The 26,708-nt window shown below is 37.5% G+C and overlaps 1 protein-coding gene across 3 annotated transcripts in view; it reads left to right on the top strand.

The window, feature by feature from the left end:
• Positions 1–26,708, top strand: part of MCM9 (minichromosome maintenance 9 homologous recombination repair factor) — a 186,204-nt gene that overhangs the window by 140,739 nt on the left and 18,757 nt on the right. For all 3 annotated transcript variants that reach the window (XR_011974485.1, XM_072643155.1, XM_072643154.1), the window contains exons 9-11: positions 10,437–10,639; positions 12,214–12,417; positions 21,296–21,378. Coding sequence is in view for 2 of the 3 variants with exons in the window: in XM_072643155.1 (XP_072499256.1) it covers positions 10,437–10,639; positions 12,214–12,417; positions 21,296–21,378 (490 nt within the window). In the remaining variant the exon portion in view is untranslated. The remainder of the gene's footprint in view (positions 1–10,436; positions 10,640–12,213; positions 12,418–21,295; positions 21,379–26,708) is intronic.

The raw sequence follows: 26,708 nt of genomic DNA, 5'->3' as shown, positions 1-26,708 counted from the left end.
AAATGCTTAGTAAATGCATATTCTCTATCCCTCCCTTAGTCCATTGTTTTGGAATGTACTAAGCTTTGCTCATTATATGAATTATTCATTTAATTGACAGTAATATTTTACTGTTTGTGTTACCATACATTTGGATGAACACCTCTAGAATTTATTCAGCAGTTTATACCTTTGGGACAGACAGTACAGATGGACAGTGAACTGTACCCAGAGTCAAACAGGATAAGGAAAGTGGGCTAGATTGCCTTTGGGAAGTTGCAAAGTGCCAAGCTTGCCATGAAAGCCAAAGTCCATCTCTTCAATACTAACATATGACCGATGTTACTATATGATAGCAAGAGCATCACTACTATTAAAGACAAGTACCAAACAAGGTGGCCAAGGCGTGCATGGTAAGCGTGAGGATGCTACAACATATAGTCAATGAGAAAATCAAAGAACAAAAGGAATAAAGGATGTCAGCAAAGAATTTTATGATAGGAAGGGGAAAGGAGCTAGACTTATGGTAAGAGCAAGGGCTGAGAAGTGACAGCCAGAGCGTTTCGCTGGTGCCTTCTCAATGTGAGGGGAATGTAAAGAAGGCTTCCAGCATGTTGTCTATAACCCCATGGCAAACTTTTCAGAGAACATGGACAGGAACATCCAACTGATGATCTTTGGAGGGTACTCCCAAACCTAGAAGATCATAAGTTCGTTTGTGTATTTTAAATACTTGAATGTTGAGTTTGCATACATATGTAACAAATAAGGAAATGAATTATGTTATCCATATCCTCTATAGTTTGAAGCAGCGTAGAACAACATTAGCTCACCTAGGTTTCATAAACTCCATGTTAAATGTAAGTATATCTACACAGTAGGGACAATCTAGATCAATTACCTCCCCATGGTGCGGCTACCTGTGTTATTTTGAACAAGCCACTGAACACTTCCTCATCTCTAAAAGCCCTATTGAGTTAAGCCCTGTAAGGTCTATTCCAGTCTTAACCCGTGATCTTATTAAGTTTAACCTATATTATAAAACTAAATGCTTATGCAGTATCGTCAATATGAAAAATCAATAGCAAAATGGCAACATTTAAACACATACTTATTTAATCTAGTCATTTAATCTCAATTTTACATGATTACAATTCTCTATGGATGTAGGCTTACATTTAGCATTGGTATTATTAGGTACAGTATACAGAAAAACAGTAGATACACCAAGAACTGAATAGTGTATTGTAGGAAGCAACACCTGGGCCAAGAATATCATCCCCCAACAGTACTAGAATCTGGACTGCTCTCAAACAATCTCACATGAATGTGACTAGTGTCCCTAATGACAACCATGGAGATTCCTATGGCTGCTAGATATCTCCCCAGAATCTTGGTACTACTACATAAAAACAGACCTTATGGCTAATTTGCTGCTATCCCGAGAACACATCACTGTAACTGGGATGGTTAATCATTCTTCTAGATTGTGTTATCTGATCCTTTACCCAAATCACTTTTTGCTTAAAATAAATTTTTATTGATGTCTTTTGTTTTTTATATCATCATAGTTTTTCCCAGAGCCACCTCATATTACAATTGAGGAAAAAATCAAAAGAAGAGGAAAAAATCAGTACAACCTATCAATAGCTTTAAAAAGTCATGTTTGTTTCCAATTCTTTTCTATCACAGAAAGTGCTGCTATACATATTTTGGTGTATGTGGGGATTTTCTTCTTATCAGTGGCTTTCTTGGATATAAGCACAGTAATAGAATCTTTGGGTCAAAGAGTGTGGACATGTTATTCATTTTATTTGCATAATTCCAAATTGCTTTCCAAAATGGTTGTCCCAGCTCATGGCTCTAACAATAGTGCATAAGTGTACCTACCATCCCACAACCACTTCCATGTTGACTATTGTTCCAGATTGCCTTCTGTTCCTTCTGTAGCGTAGGTCTTTAAAAAAGTGATTTCTGGCACAAGTCATCAGGGAAGCAGCATGATACAATGGAAAAAGCAGTGCTTCTGAAAACGCAGGACCTCTGACACCTGCTATTTTATTACCTTGGGTAAATTACTTAATTTCCTTAGGCTTCAATTGCAAAAAAGGTCTTGTAAAAAGACAAGATATCCTCTCAGGACTCTTTGAACTTTGGATCTGTGACCTAGATTTCAGACCAAGGACCAGAATTGATGACTCCCATTGTTTTATGGGAGCCTACAGAAGAGATTGGACATTCAATTCCTCTCACAATAATATGCCATCCACAAATGATTAAGACAGATATAAAGAACAAACTAAGATATTCCACCCTGCCAGTGCTGTCCAACTGCATTTGCAGCAGGACAGGGAACTCTTCTTTCCTCATGGAAGTATTCTTCAAGCTCAGTGGTGGGCACCAACCTTAAACTTTCTGCTCCAGCTGCTTCTGACTATATCCCTTTTTGTCTGATGGGTGTTCCTTAGACTCACCAATGACCTGCTTTGGGTAGCTGGAGATACTGCCTGCAAAGCAGGATTCAAGCTGAGTGTTAGCTGAGAAAGATTTAATACTTATGTGTCACATAACCCATTGGTGTCAAACTCAAGTAGAAATGTATCCTTGTGGGCCACCAGTTGATTTAGAAAATGACAAATTAACATTATCTATGTTGTATTATGGGCAACTAGGTGGCACAGTGGATAGAGCACCAGTCCTAGAGTCAGAAAATCCCTGTGGTCAAATCCGGCCTCAGACACTTAATAGCTATGTGACCCTGGGCAAGTCACTTAACGCTGTTTCCTTATCTGTAAAATGAGCTGGAGAAGGAAATGACAACCACTCCAGTATCTTTGCCAAGAAAACTCCAAATGGGACGCTACTGAAAAATGACTGAACAACAACATGTTGTATTGTATTTTTATTTATTTTGCCAAACATTTCTTCGCTGCATTTTAATCTAATTGACTCCTACTTGGGAGTTCTCCTGGTTGCTGTGAGTTTGACATCTCTGGCTATAACCTCTCTCAACCCCAGTTTTCCTTCTCAGTAGAACATGGAGGTTGGATTAGAGTTGATTATCTCTAAAATTCTTTTCAATGATAAGATCATATGGGGACAACTAGGTGGTACAGTGGTACACCAGCCCTGAAGTCAGGAGAACCTGAGTTCAAATCTGGCCTCAGAAACTTACTAGCTGTGTGATCCTGGGCAAGTCACTTAACCCCAACTGCCTCCCACCCCAAAATAATAATAATAAAAATAATATGGTCCAATGACTAGGTCTTTTAGGATCATACATACCCAGGGCTATGAGTGATTATTATTTGGAACTGTTAATTTTTTTTATTTAATTAATTTATTTGTTTTCAATAATCACTTCCATAAGTTTTAAATTTTTCTACCTCTTCCTCCCCTTCTACCTCCTCCCCCTCAAACAGCATGCAATCTTATATGGGTTCTACACATACATTCTTGTTAAACACATTTTTACATTAGTCATCTTGCATAGAAGAATTAAAACTAATAGGAGAAACCATGAGAAAAACCACACCCAAACATAACGTAACACAAGAGAAAATAGTGTGCTTCTTTCTGCATTCTGATTCCATAGTTCTTTCTCTGGATGTGGGTGACATTAAGAGTCCTTTGGCAATGTCCTAGGTTCTTGCATTGCTGTGAAGGGCTAAGTCTATTACAAATAGTCTTCACACACTGTGGCTATTGCTGTGTATAATGCTCTCCTGGTTCTGCTCATTTCACTCAGCATCAGTTCATGTAAGTCTTTCCAGGTTTTTCTGAAGTTTGCCTGTTCATCATTTCTTATAGCACAATAGTATTCCATTACATTCATATACCATAACTTGTTCAACCATTCCCCAACTGATGGGCATTCCCTTGATTTTCAGTTCTTGACCACCACAAAAAGAGCTACTATAAATATTTTTGTACATGTGGGCCCTTTTCCCATTTTTATGGTCTCTTTGGGATACAGCCCTAGAAGTGACATTGCTGGTCAAAGGGTATGCACATTTTTATAGCCCTTTGGGCATAGCTCTAAATTGCTCTACAGAATGGTTGGATCAGCTCATAGCTCCACCAACAATGAATTAGTGTTCCAACTCTCCCACATCTTCTCCAACATTTATCATCTTCCTGCTTTGTCATGTTAGCCAATCTGATAGGTGTGATGTGGCACCTCAGACTTGTTTTGATTTGCATCTCTCTAATCAGTAGTGATTTAGACTATTTTTTCATATGACTATAGATAGCTTTAGTTTCTTCCTCCGAAAACTGCCTGGAACTGTTAATTTTTTAATACAGAGACTGACTGAACTCAAACCCTCATCTCTCATGCCCCTATTAACAGTATACTTGAGTACCCATCAAAGTGGGCAAACAGGAGGAATCCAAAGTCTAAAAGAACTTAGGGGTACTAATTCATAAAATGGAATGACAATATAAGGGATATAGAAGGATCGAACATGGGATAACTGGAGAACAATCCAAATCACTATGTTGGTGAAACACTTCTATCAGAAGCAACCCCAAAGAACCTGTTTACCTCATCAAGAAGAGTACTTAAAAGAGGGAAGGACCCTGTGCGGAAGGATACTGTTGGCAGCAAGCAACAAAAGCAATAGACCCATTTCATAAAAAGTGGAGCAAGTAGTGTGCAATGCTACTCTAAGGAACATTACTTGGCAATCCTGAACTCTGAGAATGGAGGGTATTAATTGACCATGAGCTATCAGAGTATTAGAGATTATAAACCACTACGGTTACCTAACCTAGTCAGTTTCTTTCTATAACAGGGTAAGGTCAAGTTGTAAGATAATGGGTTAGAAGGGGTTTGTAGGATATCTTCCACATAAACAAACCAATGCAGTCATGGTCAGCTTGAGGTTTCTGGGTTCTTTTCCTTCCATGTAAGTTATTTTTGCCAACTTGGTGCATTTTTTTTTGGCTGGAGAAGATGTCCAAGGGGTTATGCTATTTGGGTATTTCTTTCAGATGTGGTTACAAAACCACTGCTTATCTTGTTTGCAAAGGCTAACAGCACAGGAATTTGGAGCAAGTAGGCACTAGGGGGACATCAACCAATGATGAGATGAATACCTGCAGACTCAGCTCTCTGCTATTGGAAACTTCCCACTCAGGACTCTTCTTTCTCTCTAAGGATAGAGCTATTTTAGAAATTTTCGCCTCTGAAAGGTGTGTGTGTGTTTTTACTATACACATATACAATTGGTTTTGTTATTTTAATGTTTTTTCAATCATAGCTAGAATGGCATGTGGTCTGTAAGCAGCATGCCAATCTCAGAGACTTCTGTGTCTCGATGATTTGTATCTTCTGTTCTCAATGCCCACTTAATGTATACCATAGAATATGGTATTCAAACATTTTCTCTTTATGAGGATCTCTGGAAGAGTAGAGTACTAAACTCCTCCCAAAGCTTTCCTTTATAGAGGATTAGAAATTGGACTTCCAGCTGAGGGGATGCCCATCAATTGGGGATTGACTGAACAAGTTGTGGTATATGAATGGAATGGAATACTATTTATTGTGCTATAAAAAATGAGGAAGAGGTGGACTTCAGAAAAATCTGAAAAGACTTAAATGGACAGATGCTGAGTAAAGTGAGCAGAACCAGGAGAACATTGTACATACAACAGCCACATTGTGCTATGACTGACTTTGATAGACTTAGTTCTTCTCAGCAGTGCAAGGACCTAAGACAATGCCCAAAAACTTATGATGGAAAATGCCATACACATTCAGAGAAAGAATTTTGGAGTCTGAATGCAGATTGAAGCATACTGTTTGCTCTCTTTTTTGTTTTAGTTTTTCATTCTCATGTTTTCTCCCATTCGTTCTAATTTTTCTATACAACATGACTAATGTGAAAATATCTTTATTAAGAAAATATATGTAGAGCCTATATCAGATTGCATGCCATTTTGGGGAAGGAGGAGGGAAGAGAGGTGGAGAAAATTTTAAAAATTATGGAAGTGAATGTTGAAAACTAAAAATAAATTAATTTATAAAAAAAGCAAAGCAAAGCAAAGCAATTGGACTTCCAACTCATTCCACTACATGAAGCTCTTCTTGGGTTCAACTCCACAGAACAAGATGCTCTCACTGGGTAGCCCAAGGTGTCTCCCCACAATCTTTTCTTTTCTAGCTTCCTTTTGTGTTTTGTCTTCCCCCATTAGATTGTAAGCTCCTTTAGGGCTTTCTTTTTCTTTTTTATCCCCGGTGCTTAACACAGTGCCTGGCAGACCATAGGCTCTTAAGAAATATTTATTAATTAAGTTGAAGCCTACATCTATTTTAATTCTTTTACTCATCCATTCAGCAAATGTTAGTTATGCATATGCTTGTCAGTTGATTGATTCCTGTCTTAGAAATAAAGTTTTAAATGGTAGCTAGATTCCCAAGCTAGGGCACAAAGCTTTATTTAGATGATAATGATGCTGAAATACTGACATTTTGTGATGAAAAATTATAAGCAATACTATTGTAATATAACTAAAATAGTAAAATTGAATAAGAAACTATTTTAATCTAATCCACATTTAGGTAGTGCTATACAGTTTAAAAAGTGTTTTCCCTACAACAACTCTCTGAGGTAGGTAGAGCAAATGTTATCTCCAATTTATAAACGAAAAAAACTGAGATTTAGAGATGTTAAGGGCCTTGCTAAGCTAGTAAGTGAGAGAGCTGGAAATTCAATCCAAGTCTTTGGATTCCAAATCCAGTACTCTTTCCACCACACCCACACTGTTTTGTTTATCAGAAACTATTTATGCTTACAAGAAGCAGGTCTAAATATGTTCACTAAATGCCTTGCACACAGTCAATGCCAAAATTAAGGCTAGAGTCTATCTCTCTTGATTTGCAATCCAGTGGCTGTTCTACTTCATCATGCTGCCTTCTATGATTACTGGCCTTTTTTTTTCTTATAGAGGAACTGCAAAAGAAAAGACAAGAACATAGATTTTTCCTGAAGTAGATGGACATGAATTAGAAGAGAAATGGAATGGAGGAGTTAGGGAAAATAAAGAATTTGTGTATATGAAAATGAAATACCATCTCAGGCAACTGAGTTATGATTGGCGAAAAATAGGAAAACGTATAGAGCATGAAGTATAAGCATGATCCCCTCCTCTTACCCCCCCCCCCCCTCCACTAAGCATCACAGGATTCATTCATTGGATAAAACAGATGCTTTCACCTGCCACCAGGTGGCACCATTGGTCCAGTACAGTTTAGTTACTCTTCAGAGTTGGAGAAGGAGGTAAACTGGAATTAGAGACAGGCAGAAGAAGGATATAAAAATGGAGTAGGTTGAATGGCTTCTCTGGCAGTGGGACAGTGCACAGGGATATAGTGAAAAGTTTACAAGTATTTGTAACTTGCAAAATGTGTGTATTAACTTTTCTTTCTCAAGATTCATCTTGTATGTGGAAAAGACACAAGATGGTCAGTCAGTCCCCAAGCATTAATTAAGTAGTTACTACGTCAGGCACTATACTAAGTGCTAAAGAGTCAAAGAAAGGCAAAAACAGTCCCTGCCATCAAAGTGTATGTTCTAATGGGGAAGATAACCAGTAAATCACTAGGTACATACAAGATATATACAAAGTAATATTGAAATTCATGCTGACCCATTGTCCCCAGACCTGCTTGTCAGTTGGTATTGGGAAAAGGCATCCCCCTGTTCCCTGATATTTGTCACATAATCAAGTCACCTCCTACCTCTTTGTACCTGGAAATTGTCATGTACTTCTACCTTAGACAGGAACTGAGATACAAGGACCCAACCTCTTTTGCTGATGGTTGACCTATCAGAATTTTTTATGTAAGTTGTTAATAAAAGCTGGCCCTACCTTGATCTACCTCGATCAGCCTATTCCTACCTTTAAGTACTTATAATATATATATTCCTTTTAATTCTCTTTATTCTGAGTTTTTTCTCCTTAAACAGGGTGAAAGCCGAAAGAATTTTCCTTTCAATAGTAAATGTAAGGTAATATCTGAGAGGGGAAAGCTCTCAAACGGTGGGGGGTGGGGAGTTGGCCCCAGGAAAGGCTTCCTTTAGAGTTGAATGTTGGAGGAGATGAGGAAGTGAGGTAGTGAGGTAGTGAGAAAGTGAAGGTAAAGGGACAGAGCATACCAAACATGGGGAAGAACCCATGGAGACTGGAGAGAGGAGAGTCATGTTTGAGGAACAAACAAATGTGAATAGATAATAGAGTATGGGGAGGAGGGTCAAGTGTAAGAAGATTGGAAAGGTAAAAGTTTATCAGGTTATAAAGAACTTTAAATGCCACAAAAAGAAATTTATATTTGAGCCTAAAGCTAATTGAGAATTCGTAGACCTCACTGAACAGAGAGTGGTATGGTAAGATTTATGCTTTAGAAAAGTCACCTTGACAGTTGAATAAAGGATGGAATGGAGGAGAGAGAGAGATTGAAGCAGGGAGACCAATTAGAAGAAAATTGTAATAGTCTAGGGAAGAAGTGATGAGGGCCTGAGCTTGTGCGAGTTAAGAGAAGGAGATGTCTATGTGAAATATTGTGAAATCATAAACAACATGACTTGGCAACAGATTTGGTAATGTTAGCTGAGTCAAAGTGAGGAATCAAGAACGATGACATGAAGTTTAAGAGCCTTTGGAGGATGGTGGGGCCATAGTAATAAGAAAGCTGGGAAGAAAGAAGGGTTCCAGAGAAAAGGTGATGAATTCTATTTGGAATATGTTGGGTTTGAGATGGCTATCTTATATCCATTTCAAAATGTCCAATAAATAGCTGGCAATCCATGACTGTAGCTCAGGAGAGAAACTTGGGCTGGATATGTGGAAATCATCTGTATAAAAATGACCACTTGAATCCACTGGAGCTAATGAGATAATTAAATGATATATTAGAGAGTGAAAAGAAAAAAAGGCTAAGAAACCCAAAACCTTGTAGGACATTTGAGGGAAATCAATAATAATGTTTTATTTCACACATACATTTAATGTAGAAAAATGGGAAATTCACTATTACCCGTTCAGTTCTTTTCTTGTGTTGTCAGAAAGAACTCCTTTTGGCTTAAAGCTGATGTCTCTGGTATAGTGGTTGGAAATGGAAGGGACCATTACTAAATATTATAAACAACATACTTTAATCCTACTTAATCATGCTGAGGAAATCCTAATAGAAATTAACCAGATATTCACTTAAACACAAGATTATAGAAAAGAATACTTACTTCTGATCACTCTCAACTAGATATAATATATCCCTTCTCTGATTCCCCCATAGATCTTTATTTGAAACTCTCATGTCATGTCTCATGTACTTTTATTGTATTTCTTGGCATACTCATATTATATCCCTAACTGGACCATAAACTCCTTGAGAGTGGAATCTGTGTCTCCTTCATCTTTGTCTTCCCCATGGTGCAGGGGCCGTGGTTTACAAAAATGTGAAATGCCATTATTTTTCTTTTAAAATGAGTATTTCATTATGGATTAAATCATTTTTTATGGTTAGCTTGAGAATCTTACTATCAAATAAAATCTAGTTTGTATGATAAAAATTGGTCCTGATTTATAAGCATTTTACTACAACTGAGTTTTGGAATAGCCCTTGAAGCTGCCGACTGTCTATACACGATTTTTCATTGTTACTGGTTTTTAAATGGAGTTGGGTGGTTTGTTCAGGGAAAGATACCTGTTCATCTTTTAGGTGCCAGTCTAATTCATTATGCTTTTATTACAGGAAAGGCACTGTGATAGACTGTGGAATTATAAAGACAAAAACCAAATGGGCCCTACCCTCAGGGAGCCAGGGTTATTTCCCTGTGAATTCTGTCACAAGTAAAGATTGTTGGCTCTAAGGTACAATAAAGCTTAGGACATGAGGTCGTTGCTAATCTAGAGCCAACTGGAAGTAGATCAGAAATAAAATAAATTTAGAACAAATTTGCTGATGTAATCATTGAAAGTTCAAGTTATAACTGCTTGTCTGGGAATATTCCACTGCAATAAAAACAGGCACCAAATTGAGAAAACAAATGGAGGATATACATATTTTAGACAGAAATTTCACATTATATTTGCTTGCCTCAAAGAATTTTGCAATATTGTTTTAAAAAATTAGCCACCATTAAAAATTATGAAAACAAATGCTCATATTATTTGTTCTTCTTCTTCCTTGTTTGTCCTAAAGAATAGTAGCTATCTCTGTCTATCTATCTATATGTATATATAAAGTTTAATGTTTCTGCTATGTCCTTGAATCATTTTTCTTTCACATGATAATTATATTTTTAATTATTTACCTCTATATCATCTTGATATAAGTGCACAGCAATAATCCCTTTTATCAGCAAACTAAGTTTATTGTTGCTTTTTTAAAAATATAATTCACATGAAAACTGTAGATATCAGAAAATGAACTGTAACATCTCTGTCCTTAGCCTTGTATGCAAACTGAACACAAGAACCACCATCCTGGCAGCCACCAACCCCAAAGGCCAATATGACCCCTGTGAGTCGGTCTCAGTGAATGTGGCCCTAGGAAGCCCACTCTTAAGTAGATTTGATTTGATCTTGGTTTTACTTGACACCAAAAATGAAGAATGGGATCGTATAATTTCTTCTTTTATTTTAGAAAATAAAGGTAAGTGAAGATAAAAGAGTTGTGCTAAAATAATTCTACCCAGTTATAGGGGTTTGGGAGTAAGAATATGTTGATATTGTTATATACTCATGCATTTTTATATAATGGTGGTACAAACAAGTAATTTGGTGGAGATACCCATAGGTATGGGTGGCCTAAGATGGGTTATTTTTTATCAAGAGATAAGGAAGTATTTGGATCAAGTGTCTAAGAACAAGGAAAAGGATACAGCGACCATCCATCCTTGGAGGTTTGTCTGTAAGCCAATGACTGAGGAGCTACATCTATCTTTTTTCCCCTCATATCTACTCCTCCCTGGGGACATAGACTTATAGATCCCTAAAGCTGCAGTCTAAGATGAAGAATTCTAAGGAATGGCCAGACCAAGGAAGATGATAGGAAATTCATGGAACTTACTTAAGACCTTAGATTCCTAAATTCATAATTGAGGACTAGAGAAGCGAAATTAAGAGTTCTGGAAGACTAAAGCATGGCCATCCGGATATGCAGTGAGAAAGTTACAGATGACCTAATATTACAGTAAGGCCTGGCAAAAGGAAGGAAGGAGATAAGAAAGAGTAAGTCTTTTTTTCTTTTCATAACAAACTAGAGACCATGCTAAAGGGATGAAATAATAAGAAGCTTACAAGGTATAAAGCTCTTTCTCCTTTTCATTTCATATTCTTATCACCAACAACCTCCTTTATTTGTTTCCCTGTATTGTTTTAAAACACCTAAGGTGGCACTCTGCTATTTTCAGGGAGCAGGAAGTGGGGAGAAACAAACTGTGACCAGATGGGAAGAGGGGAATACAACAGAAGGGTGGTAGCTAAAACGTAGTAGATGGCACTAGCCAGTCAGGCCCCAAGATGGCTGGCCCAAACAAAAAGGAACATAGAGAGGTTGCCATGCCTTTTCCCTCCCTAGATTCAGATTTGTTAGTACCAAAGGAGCAAAGAAAGATTAGACATGAACAAATGAGATGCATCTTAAAGAAAAGCCAACTAATTGATTCAGAAACTTAACATTTACAGTTATTGGAAGAAGTACTTGTGTAGAATCCTAGCAAAGAAGTGAAGTAGAGAGAGGAAGACCAAATCTTTTTTATGGAATGAATGTGATTTGTAACAAGGCATAACTAACTATATAATAGCCCTCTTTTTGAGAAGAGATGGCCTCAAATGACTTTAGATAGCTTATCCTTTGTATCCAGGGAGAATTGGGCTGTTACAGAACAAAAAGTTGAAACTACAATATATCCCAACTAAGATTAATTAGGAACACTCAAATGCTGGCCAATATATTGGAACAGACCAGACTGACTGTAAATGGTTTTAGCTTCTGATATTAGAAATAGGAAGCTTGCCATTACTACAACTTTAATTCTTTATATGCTTGTTCTGGAGAAAGATACTCAAGACTTAGTATCATTTTGATTTTGTGAGCCACAAAGCATGAACAAGAAAGGAAGGCCATTTTAAAGAAATGGGTAAAAAATAATAATAATAATAAAAAAATGAAGATTTGTGCTTGACCTTAGAAAATGAGGGGCCCAACAGTGATTTGATCCACAGGTTGCCCAAGTAAATCCAAAAAGCTCTGGAGCATGGAAAAGATGAAGACCTACTTCTGCCTCATTAGGAACTTACAGCCCAAACTGTCTGATGTGAGCAACCAGGTTCTTCTCCGTTACTATCAAATGCAGCGCCAAAGTGACTGTAGAAACGCAGCCCGGACAACTATCCGCTTACTGGAAAGTCTGATCCGCTTAGCAGAAGGTGGGTTTTGCATGGGACCTTCTTAGTCTGCATGGTCATTTAAAAAGTCAGGTCTAATAGCTGTGAAACTTAAACGTTGCTTTTAGGATTCCATTCTTCTAAGCTTCCTTTCTGCTCTCTGAGACTGGTTCTTGAGAAATATGTACTTTTCTTCAGATAAAGGAGTCTTAAGTTAATGATGAAAATGAGATGATTAAAGGTGCCCACCTCTCTTCTGTGTCTGCAAAGGTGGGAGACTACGAGTGTGTCATTGCATAGACTTGTCAGTTTCCTTCAATGTGTTGGTTTTGCTGAATTCTTTTTCTCCCCCTCTCTTTTTTATTCTCCGCCACAGGGGATGGTTCTCTAGACAGTGGAGATTGGAGGGATATATTTGGAATTGAAAGTGATATGAAAGCAAAAGGCATCAAGAATGAATGAAGGCAGAAAGGAATTCAGAAGGGAAGGGAGGGTGGGGTGCGGTATTCACTGGGAAGGGTCCTAGAAGCCTTATTCTTGGCAAGATAAGACAAAAAATTCACCAATTAGAGGTGTGTACGATGGTGAGGCAGGAGGAAGAGCCTGAAGGAGAGTGCTAGGTTGGTAAGGGGGGAGGGGGAGGGGAGATCCGTGTGATGAACTTATTGTTAGCAGCACAGTTAAGAGATAAAGAAAATAGAAGCATTTATTAAATATTCACTGTGTGCCAAGTACTGTGCTAAATGCTAGAGAATATAAATACAAAAGCAAAGACAGAGTCCCTTGAAGGAACCTGCATATTAATAAGGGAGAAACCACAAATGGGGAATGGAGGCCTAGATGGACCACTTTGATCCAGAATGTTAGGAGGTGATGAAGATTGTAGAATAAATTGACCTATCCCACACCTTTCCTTCCTTCCCTCTCCCTCTTTCTTCTTCCCTTCCTCCAATTCCTTAACCATGAACCAAGATCAATTCAACTCTGTCATTTTTCTTGAATGCCCATTGCCTTGCCACAGCGCCCACTGTACCCACAGTGGGTGCTGTGGTAAGGTAGTAGGAAGGGAAAGGGAAGCGCGATAAGGAGAGGAAGGAGCAAAATGAAATGAGTCAGTGTGGCTGGCCCCAAGGGCAGAGGTTTAGCCATAGCTAGGGCTGCAAGAGGCCAATGAGGTCCTGGATAAAAAGAAAAGTCTTAGCCAGCTTATCTGAGGGTCTTGAGACACTTTACTCCAGCTACCTCTGGACAGCTGTATTATCTTCTTGCCAGTTACTTTAAACCAGAGGCTCTTCAGCCTGAAAGAGGTCTCAGAAGTTATTTAGTCCAGACCCCTCATTTTAAAGAGAAAGAAACTGAAGCCCAGAGAGAATAATCAGCTCAAGGTCATAAAGAGGTAGTGGCAAAATCAGGATTAGGACCCAGGTCTCCTTACTCTAAGTCTAGAGCTCTTTCCACGGTACCAGGTTGCCTCTTTTAGCAGTTCACGTTTCTCACTACTGACATGTCATTAAGAAAAATCTAACAATATGCTAGCAAACCACAAAGTGACAGACAATTGAAGTATTCCTGAGGCTGATCTGATTCCTGAGGCTGGGAAAATCATACTTTATCCTATTATTAAAATACCTAAAGTATTATTATGTTGATGAGTTTGTAGTTTAAAATCATGATGTAATTCTCACTGTATTCATCTGTTTTTTTCAGCTCCACATTCTAAAGTCATTGATCAGTTGTTGGATACATTTGGTATTTTGTGGGGGAGCAATTAGGGTAAAGTGACTTGCCCAGAGTCACAAAGCTAGTACTTGTCTAAGGCTGGCTTTGAACTCAGGTCTTCCTGACTCCAGGGTCAGTGCTCTATCCACTGTGCCACCTAGCTGCCCTTGGATACATTTGTCATGCCTGATGCACTCAGCCAAAACTTGAGGGTATTTTTAATGACACAGGATATCCCAAAAGTCTTAGTGAAGTTTTAAACTTTAATAGCTTTAAGGCTGTGTGGTAATAGTGTATAGAGAGCCATCCTTTAAGCCTGAAAGACCTAGGTTCAATTCATGCCTTTGACACAAACTGAATATATGACAGGACAAGGCACTTAACCTCTCAGGTGTCTAGAGAACTTTCTAGTCAATTCAAAAAGCATTTTGTCAAGTGCTGATTTTGTGCCAAGCCCTGTGCTAAAACTATTGGTTGTGGAAAAGGTGGCAATAAGTATTTGTAGAGGGAGTTTCCTCACTTAGTATTTTGCTATAGCAATGAAATCTTAGGCCTCCTTCCTTTCCCAAACTATACCCTTGCTGCATTCTGATTAACCAAAAGGGCCGCAGCAGTTTCTTCAACCAGCCCTATCCTAATATTAAATACCAGAATGCAATCTATAGGAATATCCAGAATCAGTTTGCTCATGGAAAAGAAGATATGGACAGGGGAATGATTTCCCTGTTCACAATAGGCTGTCATTGTCCCTGATCCCCTCCCAGATTGAAGTTTTGTGATGGCAAATTAGGCCATCTTTTGTCTCAATTCTTACCTAGCCCTTAATTATTGAAGGGCATGGCCTCAGACAAACTGAAACCTGGGAAAGATATGAATTTAGAAAGGACAGGGTCATCCACTGCATCCTGGGCCTTTGCCAGTGGTCTTGACTTTTTACTTGCCACTGGACTTTAATGACTCTGGAGGACAGAATGAGGCTGACAACTTTACACAGCTCTGCCTCACTTAAATCCAATTCCGGATCAAGTCAAGACATCACTCTTGTGATATCACTGGTCTTCTTCAAGAATGAAGGATGAACAAGAAAGGTCACAGGAGGTATCTCAGGAGCTTCTAAAATGATGTATTATTTTTAAGTCAGAGTTTTCCCAAAGCTGACAAGACTACAAATCTTATAACTTATTGATGACTTCAAGAAGTAAGAGGAGGTATATCTCAAAGTAAATTCCTTGTTAAATCCTCAACTACTTTTATGGTAATAAAGACATATACCTCATACATCTATTTCATCTTGGTAGGCCCAGTTCTTCAGGGAATTTTGACATTTTTACCAGTCAAGATAGGAGATTGGCTGTCGACTGTGTGATGTAATGAAAAGAACACTGGAGTTAAAGTCAGAGTACTTGGGTTCATGTTCCAGTTCAGCAAGTCACTTCCTCTCTGAGGCTCAGTTTCTTTATCTGTAAAGTGAAGATGTTGAAGTAGATGATATCTAAAGTCCCTTTTAGCTTTAAATCCTATAATCCTAAAATTTCAACTAGTACTTACTTAAATATTCAAGAAGATGCATAATTAGCTTTTGAGGAAAAAATATTGCTCCTGACTTCAGGCATCCCTATGATTTACTTCTATGTGTAAGTGAAATGACTATTTCATATTGGAATGAATATTCAAGGCAGACATATAGCTTTCCTAAGAGAATATTAAATTTGCCTTTAGCGTGTCTACTATATAAGGTGTATGGATTCCTCCTTAAGCAATAATACATAAGGTCACCATAACCAACCACTCCTTCTTTGAGACTTTGGCTCACACAGATTCAAAAGGATTGTTTCATTTTTCTTCAATATATAATTTATTTATTTTTCAATTCTTAACATTCACTTCCACAAGAAATTGAATTCAAAATTTTTTCCCCATCTCTCCCCACCCCCCACCCCAGGACAGCATGCACCCAATCCACCCCTTCCTCCAGTCTGTCCTCCCTTCTATTACCCACCCTTCTTCCATCTCCCTTCCCCTCTATTTTCCTGTAGGGCAAAATAGATTTCTATACTCCATTGCCTGTATAGCTTAATTTCCAATGGCATGCTAAAACAATTTTTAATATTCATTCTTAAAGCTTCGAGTTTCATATTCTCTCCCTCTCTCTCCATCCACCCTTATTGAGAAAACAAGCAATTCAATATAGGTCATACATGTGTAACAATGCAAAGAACTTCCATAATAGTTATGTTGTAAAAGACTAGCCACATTTCCCTCTATCCTATCCTGCTCTTCATTTATTCCATTCTCTCCCTTGACCTGTCCTCTCACAATAGTGTTTACTTCTGATTATCCCTTTCCCCAATTTGCTGTCTCTGCTATTTTCTTCCCTCTCCTATCCCCTTTCCCCTTGCCTTCCTGCAGGGTAAAATAGATTTCTATATCCAATTGAGTGTGTGTTATTCCCTCCTTCAGCCAAATCCCATGCTAGTAAGGCTCAATTATTTCCTTTCATCTCCCCCCCTCCTCCCTTCCATTGTAAAAGCTCTTTCTTCCCTCTTTTATGTGAGATGATTTGCTATATTGTACCTCTCCCTTTCTCTTATTCCTAGTACCTTCCATTCAACAGTAAATTTTTATTTTTTTTAGGTATTCTCCCTTCATATTCAGCTAACCCTGTGCCCTCTGTCTATGTGTATGTGTATGTGTATGTGTATATATATATACACCTACATACATACATATACCCATGTACATATACATACCTACACATATATAATATACATATACATACATACCCATACATACCTACATATGTGTGTGAGTATGTGTGTGTATATGTATGTATGTGTGTGTATATATGTATATATATTCCCTCTAACTACCCTAATGTTAAAAAAAGGTCTCATGAATTTCAAATGACATCTTTCCATGAAGGAATGTAAATAGTTCAACTTTGATGAGTTTCTTAAGACTTCTCTTTCCTGTTTACCTTTTCATGTTTCTCTTGATTCTTGTATTTGAAAGTCAGATTTTCTATTCAGCTCTGGTCTTTTCAACAAGAATGCTTGGAAGCCCTGTGTTTCATTGAAATTCCATTTTTTCCCCTGAAGTATTATACTCAGTTTTGCTGAATAGGTGATTCTTGGTATTAATTCTATCTGCTTTGACCTCTGGAATATCATATTCTAAGCCCTTTGATCCTTTAGTGTAGAAGTTGCTAAATCCTGTGTTATCTTGATGGTATTTCCACAATACTTGAATTGTTTCTTTCTAGCTGCTTGTAATATTTCCTCCTTGACTTGGGAACTCTGGAATTTGGCTAGAATTTTCCTAGGAGTTTTCCTTTGGGAATCTCTTTCAGGAGGTGATCTGTGAATTCTTTCCATTTCTATTTTACCCTCTGGTTCTAGAGGGTTTTCCTTGATAATTTCTTGGAAGATGATGTCTAGGCTCTTTTTTTGATCATGGTTTTCAGTTAGACCAGTGATTTTTAAATTATCTCTCCTGGATCTATTTTCCAGGTCAGTTGTTTTTCCAAAGAGATGTTTCACATTGTCTTCTATTTTTTCTTTCTTTTGGTTTCATTTTATAATTTCTTGGTTTCTCATAAAGTCATTAGCTTGCTTCTATCTGCTCCATTCTAATTTTTAAAGAACTATTTTCTTCAGTGAGCTTTTGAACCTCCTTTTCCATTTGACAAATTCTGTTTTTTAAAGCATTCTTCTCCTCATTGACTTTTTGGACTTCTCTTGCCATTTGGGTTAATCTATTTTTAAAGGTGTTATTTTCTTCAGCATTTTTTTGGATTTCCTTTAGTAAGCTGTTGACTTGGTTTTCATGATTTTCTTGCATCACTCTCATTTCTCTTCCCAATTTTTCCTCCACTTCTCTTCCTTGATTTTCAAAATCCTTTTTGAGCTCTTCCATGGCCTGAGACCATTGCATATTTTTTTTGGAGGTTTTGGATATAGAAGTCTTGACTTTGATGTCTTCCTCTGATGGTATGCTTTGTTCTTCCTTATCCAAAAGGATGGAAGAAAATACCTTTTCACCAAGATAGTAACCTTCTATAGTCTTATTTTTTTTCTCTTTTTTGGGGCATTTTCCTAGCCAATTACTTGACTTTTGTGTCCTTTGTCAGGTGGAGGGTATACTCTAGGGACCTGTAAGTTCTCAGTTCCTCCAAAATGGCACAATCAAGGGAGAGGAGTTTACTCCTCTTTAAACTCCTCTCCTGACCTTCGTTCTGGTCTGTGAACAACCACAAGCACTCTATTCTGTCCAGGATCTGCGAATAAGATTCCCTCTCCACTGCCACCACCAGCTCCACCATGCCAGCACCAGTGCTCCTTCTCACCCCAGGCCTTCCACTCAGAACTGAGATCCAGATCAGCTGATCAATTCCCCCAGGGTCTTTAGGATGAGGGCTCCAAAAGTGGATGGCTGCTGCCATAGTAGTCAGGGCTGGGGCCAGACTGGACTCCTCTCTCACCCAGGTGAAAAAGCTTTCTTACTGACCTTTGAAGCTATCTTTGGCATTTGTGGGTTGAGAAATCTGGGATAGCTGCTCCCTGTGATTCCATGCCCTGATGCCTGCTCTAGTCCTGTCCCTGGTTGGCTGGGCTGCACTCTACTCTGAGCCCAATGCAGTAGACCTTTCCTGTTAGCCTTCCAGGCTGTCTTGGGCTAGAAATCTCTTTCACTCTTGTGGCTTTTGCTGCTCTAGAATTTGTTTAAAGTCATTTTTTAACAGGTATTTTATGGGATATGGGGGGAGAGCTACAGCAGGTCCATCCTTCTACTCTGCCATTTTGACTCCACCCTGATTGATTGTTACATTTTTTAAAACAGATTTCTCACATCTAAACCTTACTCCAGAAAAATCTCCAAATATAGTTTGTGTCTAGGTTCCTACAACTGTGAGTAACAGAGTTCCCAGCTCCCATACAGCCACTCGGGGTAATAAATGTTTGTGAGTAGAGAACATTTGTTCCACTTCATAGAAAATACAGAAGATGCAAAGGACTCAGAGGAGTCCACAGACAAATAAAGGAAAAAACATGGGGCCCTAGAAAGATTCTTAGAAGCCCATAACCTCCTCCTGAAAGGGAACTCTCTCTATATCTACGCACTGCTTCCCTTTTCCATACAAACATTTCCATGTTTCTCCCATCCTTAAAAAAAATTCTCACCTGATCTTTCCATCCTTCTAGCTGTTGTCCTATGTCTCTCCTCCTTTTTGTGGCTAAGTTCCTTGAGAAGCTTATGCCTCTACTTCTCCTTGTACTTTGCCCAATTCTAATTTTCAAGGTGTCATTTTCTTCCTTAAGATTCTGGATTTCCTTTCCTAATTGGCTGGTTTCCTTTCCTAACCTTCTTGTTTTTCTTGGATTATTCTTATTTTTTAAAATTTTTTCCTCCATCTCTGTCATTTGATTTTAAAAAGTCTTTTTTAAGATCTTCTATAAATTTTTTTGGGAGGGTGATCATTTGATGTTACTCTTTAGGGGTTTCTTTACGTCAAAATCCTTCTTTGAAGAGGAACCCTGGTCATTCCTATTCCCATATTAGCTTTCTATGGTTGAATTCTTTTTCCTTTGTCTGTGCAATTTTGTGGCAATAGCTTAATTTTTGTAATCACCTCTAGTCCCGGGGTATGGGAAATGGTGCCTCTTGCCCCCAGATCTTCAGTTCTCCTTCCTGTCTATAACTAAAGCCAAATCTCCAGCCTCCTGTAAGTGCCTGCAGCCCCACTGCTTCTGTACTTACCAGGCATGTGCTGGTTCCTTCTCACTATCCTCTGCTTTTCTCAACACAGCTAGGTGTGGCGTTCCTTATCAGCAGAGGTTCCCTCAATCTTACTGGGTTCCAAAACCCAACTCCCCTCACAATCCTGGGGGTGAAAGTTCCTGTGGCTGGGGCCAAGGCAACCTCTCAAACCAACTCACCCCCAGCTTGCCACTTGTTATAAATGTAACCTAGCCTGAGGGTGTTTACTCTTCACAGGGACCAAACCTGTGATTTTTCTACAGATCTTTCCAAATTGTCCCAGGAAGCCCCTGGTTGTACCCCTATTCTTATTTATCTCCACCCACACTTTGTTCCCCCTAAGGTGCTATTTTAACTCTTTTATGGGGGAAAATTTTAAGGCTTGGAATTTTCTGACCTACTCTGCCATCTTCCCAAAATCCTCTCACAAAGTGATTTTCTTAAAGGGCACTTCTGATCATATCATCCTCCCCACCCCACCCCAACCTAATTCCATAAATTCTAGTGGCTCCCTATTACCTGCACAATCAAATAGAATCCTCTGTCTTTTAAAGCCTTTCATAGCCTTCCAGTCCCTTCCTGCGTTTCCAGTTTTCTTATACTCTAATCACCTCCTTAAGGATCCAGTGATGCTGTTGTTGCTGCTCCTTGACCCAGACCCTCCATTTCCCAACTCTGCATTTTTTACTCACCGTCCTCCTTGCCTGGAATTTTCTTCTTCATCCTTACCTCCTGACTTCCTTTAAATCTCAGCTAAAATTCCAACTCCTGCAAGAAGCCTTTCTCAGTAACCCTTAATGCTAGGATACTCATGATTGATGGAAATGCTCAATTTCAGTTAGAGGTTAGTGGGAAAAAAAGATGTAATTTTTCCTCCATTCAAGTTTATAGCCTTGAAATCTTTGAGATGTCTGTGGACCCCAAGTTAACAAGCCCTGTTCTAGCCTATACTCATGAAACCTAACTTGGACCTGCCCATAGAGAATCCTTTAGAAAAGAAGGCAAATAAACAATCTATACCCTCACCCCTTCTGAACCTGGTTTTCTTAGATTTCTCCTCTATTTATAAGAGATATGAGTCCCATACTTGATGCACTGTTACAGCAGATCACAAAGGTAGGATTAAAAATGGTTTGTACTGTTGAATTTATATTCATACAACCTATTTCTTTGAAGGAGTTCAAAGTACTGTATCAAAGTATACCAAATATCTGTGGGTGAAGTAGGTGGAATATATTACTTCAATCATTACAGAAACCATCTGGAAAGCTATTTAAATTTAGCTCTTTTTATTCTTGTTATTGAGAAATTAATTTATCATTAGTAGTTCATTCAGAAGATAAATTTTTTTCTGGGCCAGAAGAATTGCATTTACCATTCCCACTCATTCATGTAAAGCAAATGACGTGTCCTGGTGACTCTGAATGACTTATTATTTTCTTAGCTCATGCCCGGCTGATGTTCAGAGATACGGTGACGCTGGTAGATGCTATTACAGTGGTGTCTGTGATGGAATCCTCAATGCAGGTAAGTGTTCATGCTGAGATATTAATTGTAGACACTTAGGTGGGAAAAAAACAATATTCTCCAATCAAATAAACTATCCAAACTGCAAAGATCCAAACTTGAAAGAAATTTGGCAAGCATGCAGTGCTGTGTTGTACTATACTCATATAAATTTTTTTAATTATATAACTAAATTGTGAGTTTGAGACTAATATTTTCCTCATCTTTGTATCCATTTTTGAGTCTAGTATGGTGTCTTTTATTTAATAGGCACTCAATAAATGTTTGTCTAGTTTAATTTATATTGTATTTCTGCCTCTCTAACTTTTTCTATTACTATTTCTTCCATTTCTTTAGTTGTCTGTTCATTTCAGATGATTTAAACTTTATTCCTCTGTCTATCCTTCACAGTTCATGTTTTTGACTATTAGTTAAGTAATAATTCATGGCTGAGTGTCTAAGGATTCAAGATTTCTTTTTACTTTGAACCTGTTAATAAATCCGATAGCTTTCAACATGAGGGTTTCTAGAACCGGAAACATTTCTTCATATATAATTCAATTCAGTAAATATTTATTAATCATATAACTACTATATGATTAATTGATTATGTGATTAATTTACTAGGTGTAAGGCATCAGGGATAGAAAGGTAAAAAAACCAGTCCAGGTTTTCAAAGAATTTACATTCTACCAAAGGAGTATAACATATATACCAAGAAGTATATAGAACCAAGAAAATTGAGGCCAGGGATAACAACTATTGGGGTCAGTGAAAATATCCCAGAGAAAGAGTGGAACCTTGAGGAAAGACAGAATTTGTGTGAGACAGTGATATAGAAGGAACATGGTCCAGAAAAGCATAACAGCTTGTGCAAATACACTGAAACAAGAAGTGGTATGTTGAGTTTAGGGAATGATTAATTGCCCAGGTTGACTGAAATGTACAGTTCATGAAAGAGAGTCTAAAGAAGGCTAGAGAAGTAGATTAGGACCAGTATTGTGAAGGGACTTGTTGTTTGTCCTTCATTCTCCAAGAGAACCAGGACATCAAGGCAGTGATGCCATGACATGCAAGTGAATTTGATTTAAGCAAGGAAGGGCTGTACAAAGTCACCAGCCTCACTTTCTCTTCTGGAACCTTGTGGGTCCAGTGGCCAGAGATATATATATCTGGACTACTGGAGATGGCCCAGGATATAGTGGGCGACCTTGACCTTTTCAAGCTAATGGGTCTTTAACAGGTCTCAGGTTGACTGGGGCAACATCTGTTCAGGGGTTAAGGCTTAATAAGAAATGAGACAGAGAATGGTCTCTTTACCCAGTCAAAAAAAAAAAATTGATCTGGGAGAGAAAGACCCTCAGGATTTCTGACCAAAACAGAAACAATTATTTTTTGCATTTCCTGATTGAGTGGTATGTATTTTATCCTATAAGCAATAGGAAGCCTCTGATGTTTTTGTGTCTAGGAGAGACATGATCAGAACAGTGCTTTGAAAAATTATCTTGACAGTTGTGTGGAGGGTGAACTGAAGATGGATGAGGGGGGTATACCACCCACTCTAAGATAGTAGGAAATGAATGATAATCCAATAAAGGAGACTAAGAAGGAATGGTTAGATGGATAGGAGAACTAAGAGAAGGAAGTATCATAGGAGCCAAAGCTAGAGTCTTTAAGCATAATCAGCAGTTTGCCAAGCTACATAAAAGCTCAAAAAAGATGAGGACTGAGAAAAGGCCGTTGGATTAGAAAATGGTCAAAGGATATGAACAGCTTTCAAAAGAAGAAATGAAAATTGTTAATAATCACTTTAAAGTGTTAAACTTAACAATAATCAAATAGATAATAAATGAAAAAACTTTAAGGTAAATAAAAGCAACATTAAATACATAAAAGCTGATGAAAATTAGTTTGAGGAGAAAAAAAGATCTACTTATCCTTTGCTAGTAGAATCATAAACATGAAGAACCTTTTTAGAAAGGAATCTAGAAGTGCATCTTAACAATTACAAAAATCATCTTTAACCTATAATTCCATTTTTGAAAATATGCCTTGAAACTGTTCTCAGCAGCAAATTTTTTTTAAAAAACTATCTATGCAAAGATTTTTATGCAACATTATATGTAATCTCAGAAAATTGGAAATGACCTGCCTAGCAATAGTTGAACCAATTAATAAATTGTGATACACTAATGTGATGGAATACTGTAATATAATATATTCTGCTCACTTCATTCTGCATCACTTAATGCAAGTTTTCCCAGGCTAATGTCAAACCATCTCTTTCATTATTCCTTATAGTGCAATAGTATTCCATTATATTCATCTGCCATATTTTGTTTAAACATTCCCAAATTTATGGATGCTCCCTTAGTTTCCAGTTCTTTATCACTACAAAAAGAGCTGTGATGAATGTAAAATTTGCAGCTAAAGCTAGCCGATATGATGTGTAAAAAAAAAAAAAATTTGGAAAGATTGTTATAAAAGAATACAAATTTAAGAAAAGTAGAAACTGAGAAAAATGAATGAGAATAAGTAGGCAGTTTTAATGAAGACTAAGAGAGTGATGGAAAAATTGTTATAATACCTTATGGACTGAAGTTATTTAACTTAAATGTAAACAGTTACTTAGCTGAAAGGAAGCATGATGTAATAAATACAGAGCCAGCCTCAGAACCAGAATGATCTGGGTTCAAGTCCTACCTCTTACAAATACTGCCTGTATGACCCTGAGCAGGTCATTCAACCCTCAGTGCCCCAGATATTTGCTAAAATTCTAACTGGTACTTGTAGAGGAGCACCAGTCAATATTGGTTAAGAGAATTTTGTCATTGGAAGTTCACTATACTAATGAAGTCATATGCTTGATTTAAAAAAAAAAAAACAACTTATTGAACAAGTTTAGTTGTTCATAGTAAATGCTGAGTTTTTTAGAATTTCTTCTTTAACAGGAAGAAAAGCTGATGGCTTTCCCAATAGTTGAATAACCCTGGAAATAGTGGTTTGATGAGGAGTCAAAAATTGCTAGGAATTGAGAAGCAAATAATGAGGAAGTAAAGGCAGTGTAGACTTTTCTTTCTAGGAATTTGGCAGTGAAAAAAAAGAGAGAGATATGGGAAAAGATTCTATTCTACATTTTTCCCAGTCTCTAACCTTTGTTTTTACAAAGAGAGTTGTAATCATGTAGATCTCAAGTATGTTTTAGCAGATTTGTTTAATCCTAGATATTTTATATACTTTGTAATTATATTTTTCAACTGACAAGCATTTATTTTTCTTCTCTCCAACCCCACCACCAACCAGGAAAGCAAAGAAAGAAAAACAAAAGCTTTAAAGCAAGTATGCTTAGTTGAGTAAACAAATTTCCACGTTGGCCACGTCCAAAATATGTGTCATTTCATTGCCTCCCTATGGCAGGCTACATTCTTAATCACTGGTCCTCTGGAATCACGACCAGTCACTGCAGTAATCAGAGTTTTTAAGTCTTTCAAAGTTAATCTTTAAATTTGTCATCATTGCATTATATAAATTATTCATAAGGTTCTGCTCACTTCATTCTGCATCACTTAATACAAGTTTTCCCAGGCTAATCTCAAACCATCTCTTTCATTATTTCTTACAGTATGATAGTATTCCATTATATTCATCTTCCATATTTTGTTTAAATATTCCCAAATTTATGAATGCTCCCTTAGTTTCCAGTTGTTTGTCGCTACAGAAAGAACTGTGATGAATGTCAGTATTTTTGTATATATGTATCCTATTCCAATTCTTTTATCTCTTTGTGGTACAAGCCAGTTAGTAGAATTGCTGGTACAAAAGGATAGTTGAATTTGGGGGCATAGTTCCACATTGCTTTCTAGAATAGCTGGTTTAGTTCAGAACTCCACCAACAGTTCATTCTCTGATAAAGGCCTCATTTTCGAAATATAGGAAACTGAACCAAATTTATATAAATAAAAGTCATTCCCCAGTGGTCAAAGGATGTGAACAGGAAGTTTTCAGAAGAAAGAAATCAAAACTATTAATAGTCATATAAAAAATGATCTTAATCACTAATAATTAGAGAAATGCAAATTAAAACAACTCTGAAATATACCCCACACTTATCAGATTGGCTAACATGACAGAAAAGGAAAAGGAGAAATGCTGGAAGGGATGTGGAAAAAGAGGAATATATGCACTGTGGAGTTGTGAACTAGTCCAGCCATTCTGGAGAACACTTTGGAAGTATGCCCATGGGGCTATAAAACTGAAAGGGCTTTGATGTAGCAATACCACTACTAGGTCTGTATCCCAAAGAGATCAAAGGAAAAGGGGAAACAACCTATTTGTACAAAAATATTTGTAACAGCTCTTTCTGTGGTGGCAAAGAATTGGAAATTCAGGGGATACTCATCAGTTGGGGAATGGTTGAACAATTCGTGGTATATGAATACTCTTGTGCTATAAGAAATGATGAAAGGGATGGTTTCAGAAAAACCTAGAAAGACATATGAATTGATGCAAAGTGAAATGAGCAGGACCAGGAGTACATCATACACAATAATAACAATATTATAATGATGATTAACTGTGAAAGACTTAGCTACTCTGATCAGTACAATGATCCAAGAGAATTCCAAAGAATGCATGATGAAAAATACTATCTACCTCTATGAAGAGAACCCACTAGCTCTGAGTACCAAATGAAACATATTGTTTTTCACTTTTTTTGCCTTTTTTTTTGCAACATGGCTAATATAGAAATATACTCTGCATGACTTCACATGTATAATAGGTATCATGTGATTTACCTTCTCAGTGAGTGGTGGATGGACTGGAAGGAAGGAGAGAATTTGGAACTCAAAATTTTTTTTAAAAAATGAATGACAAAAATAAATAATTTTTTAAAGAAATGCTGATGATTTATTTGGATTTATTTTATACCTTACAGTTTTGTTGAAATTATTGTTTCATTGTTTTTGTAAATGTTATTACATCATCAAAAAAACTATAGTTTTGTTTCTTTTTTACCTATTGCTGTAACTAGCATTTCTAGCACTATTTTAAATAATTGAGCTGATAATGAGGAAGATCGTAAATGGGCAACGATGCTCTTGCTGATCATCAATCTGGTTCAGACTAAGAGAAGCTAAGAGGTCAGGTGGTAAGACATGGACTAGCTCAAGATCAGACGCAGTTACCAAGATTTCTCACAGAAGAGCAAGTTGAGATCTCAGGCTTGTGCCAAGTGTCCTGTTTTTTGTTGGGAGGCTTTGGACCTCAAATAGCAGGTGTTCTGTCTCAAGAGTAATGGGGCCCTAGAGAGCTTGGTTCTTCTACTGGGATATCATTTTCATTTTCTTTAA

Source organism: Notamacropus eugenii, chromosome 2, assembly GCF_028372415.1.
Source record: "Notamacropus eugenii isolate mMacEug1 chromosome 2, mMacEug1.pri_v2, whole genome shotgun sequence".
Taxonomy (NCBI): domain Eukaryota; kingdom Metazoa; phylum Chordata; class Mammalia; order Diprotodontia; family Macropodidae; genus Notamacropus; species Notamacropus eugenii.
This window is presented reverse-complemented; position numbering and strand designations above follow the sequence as displayed.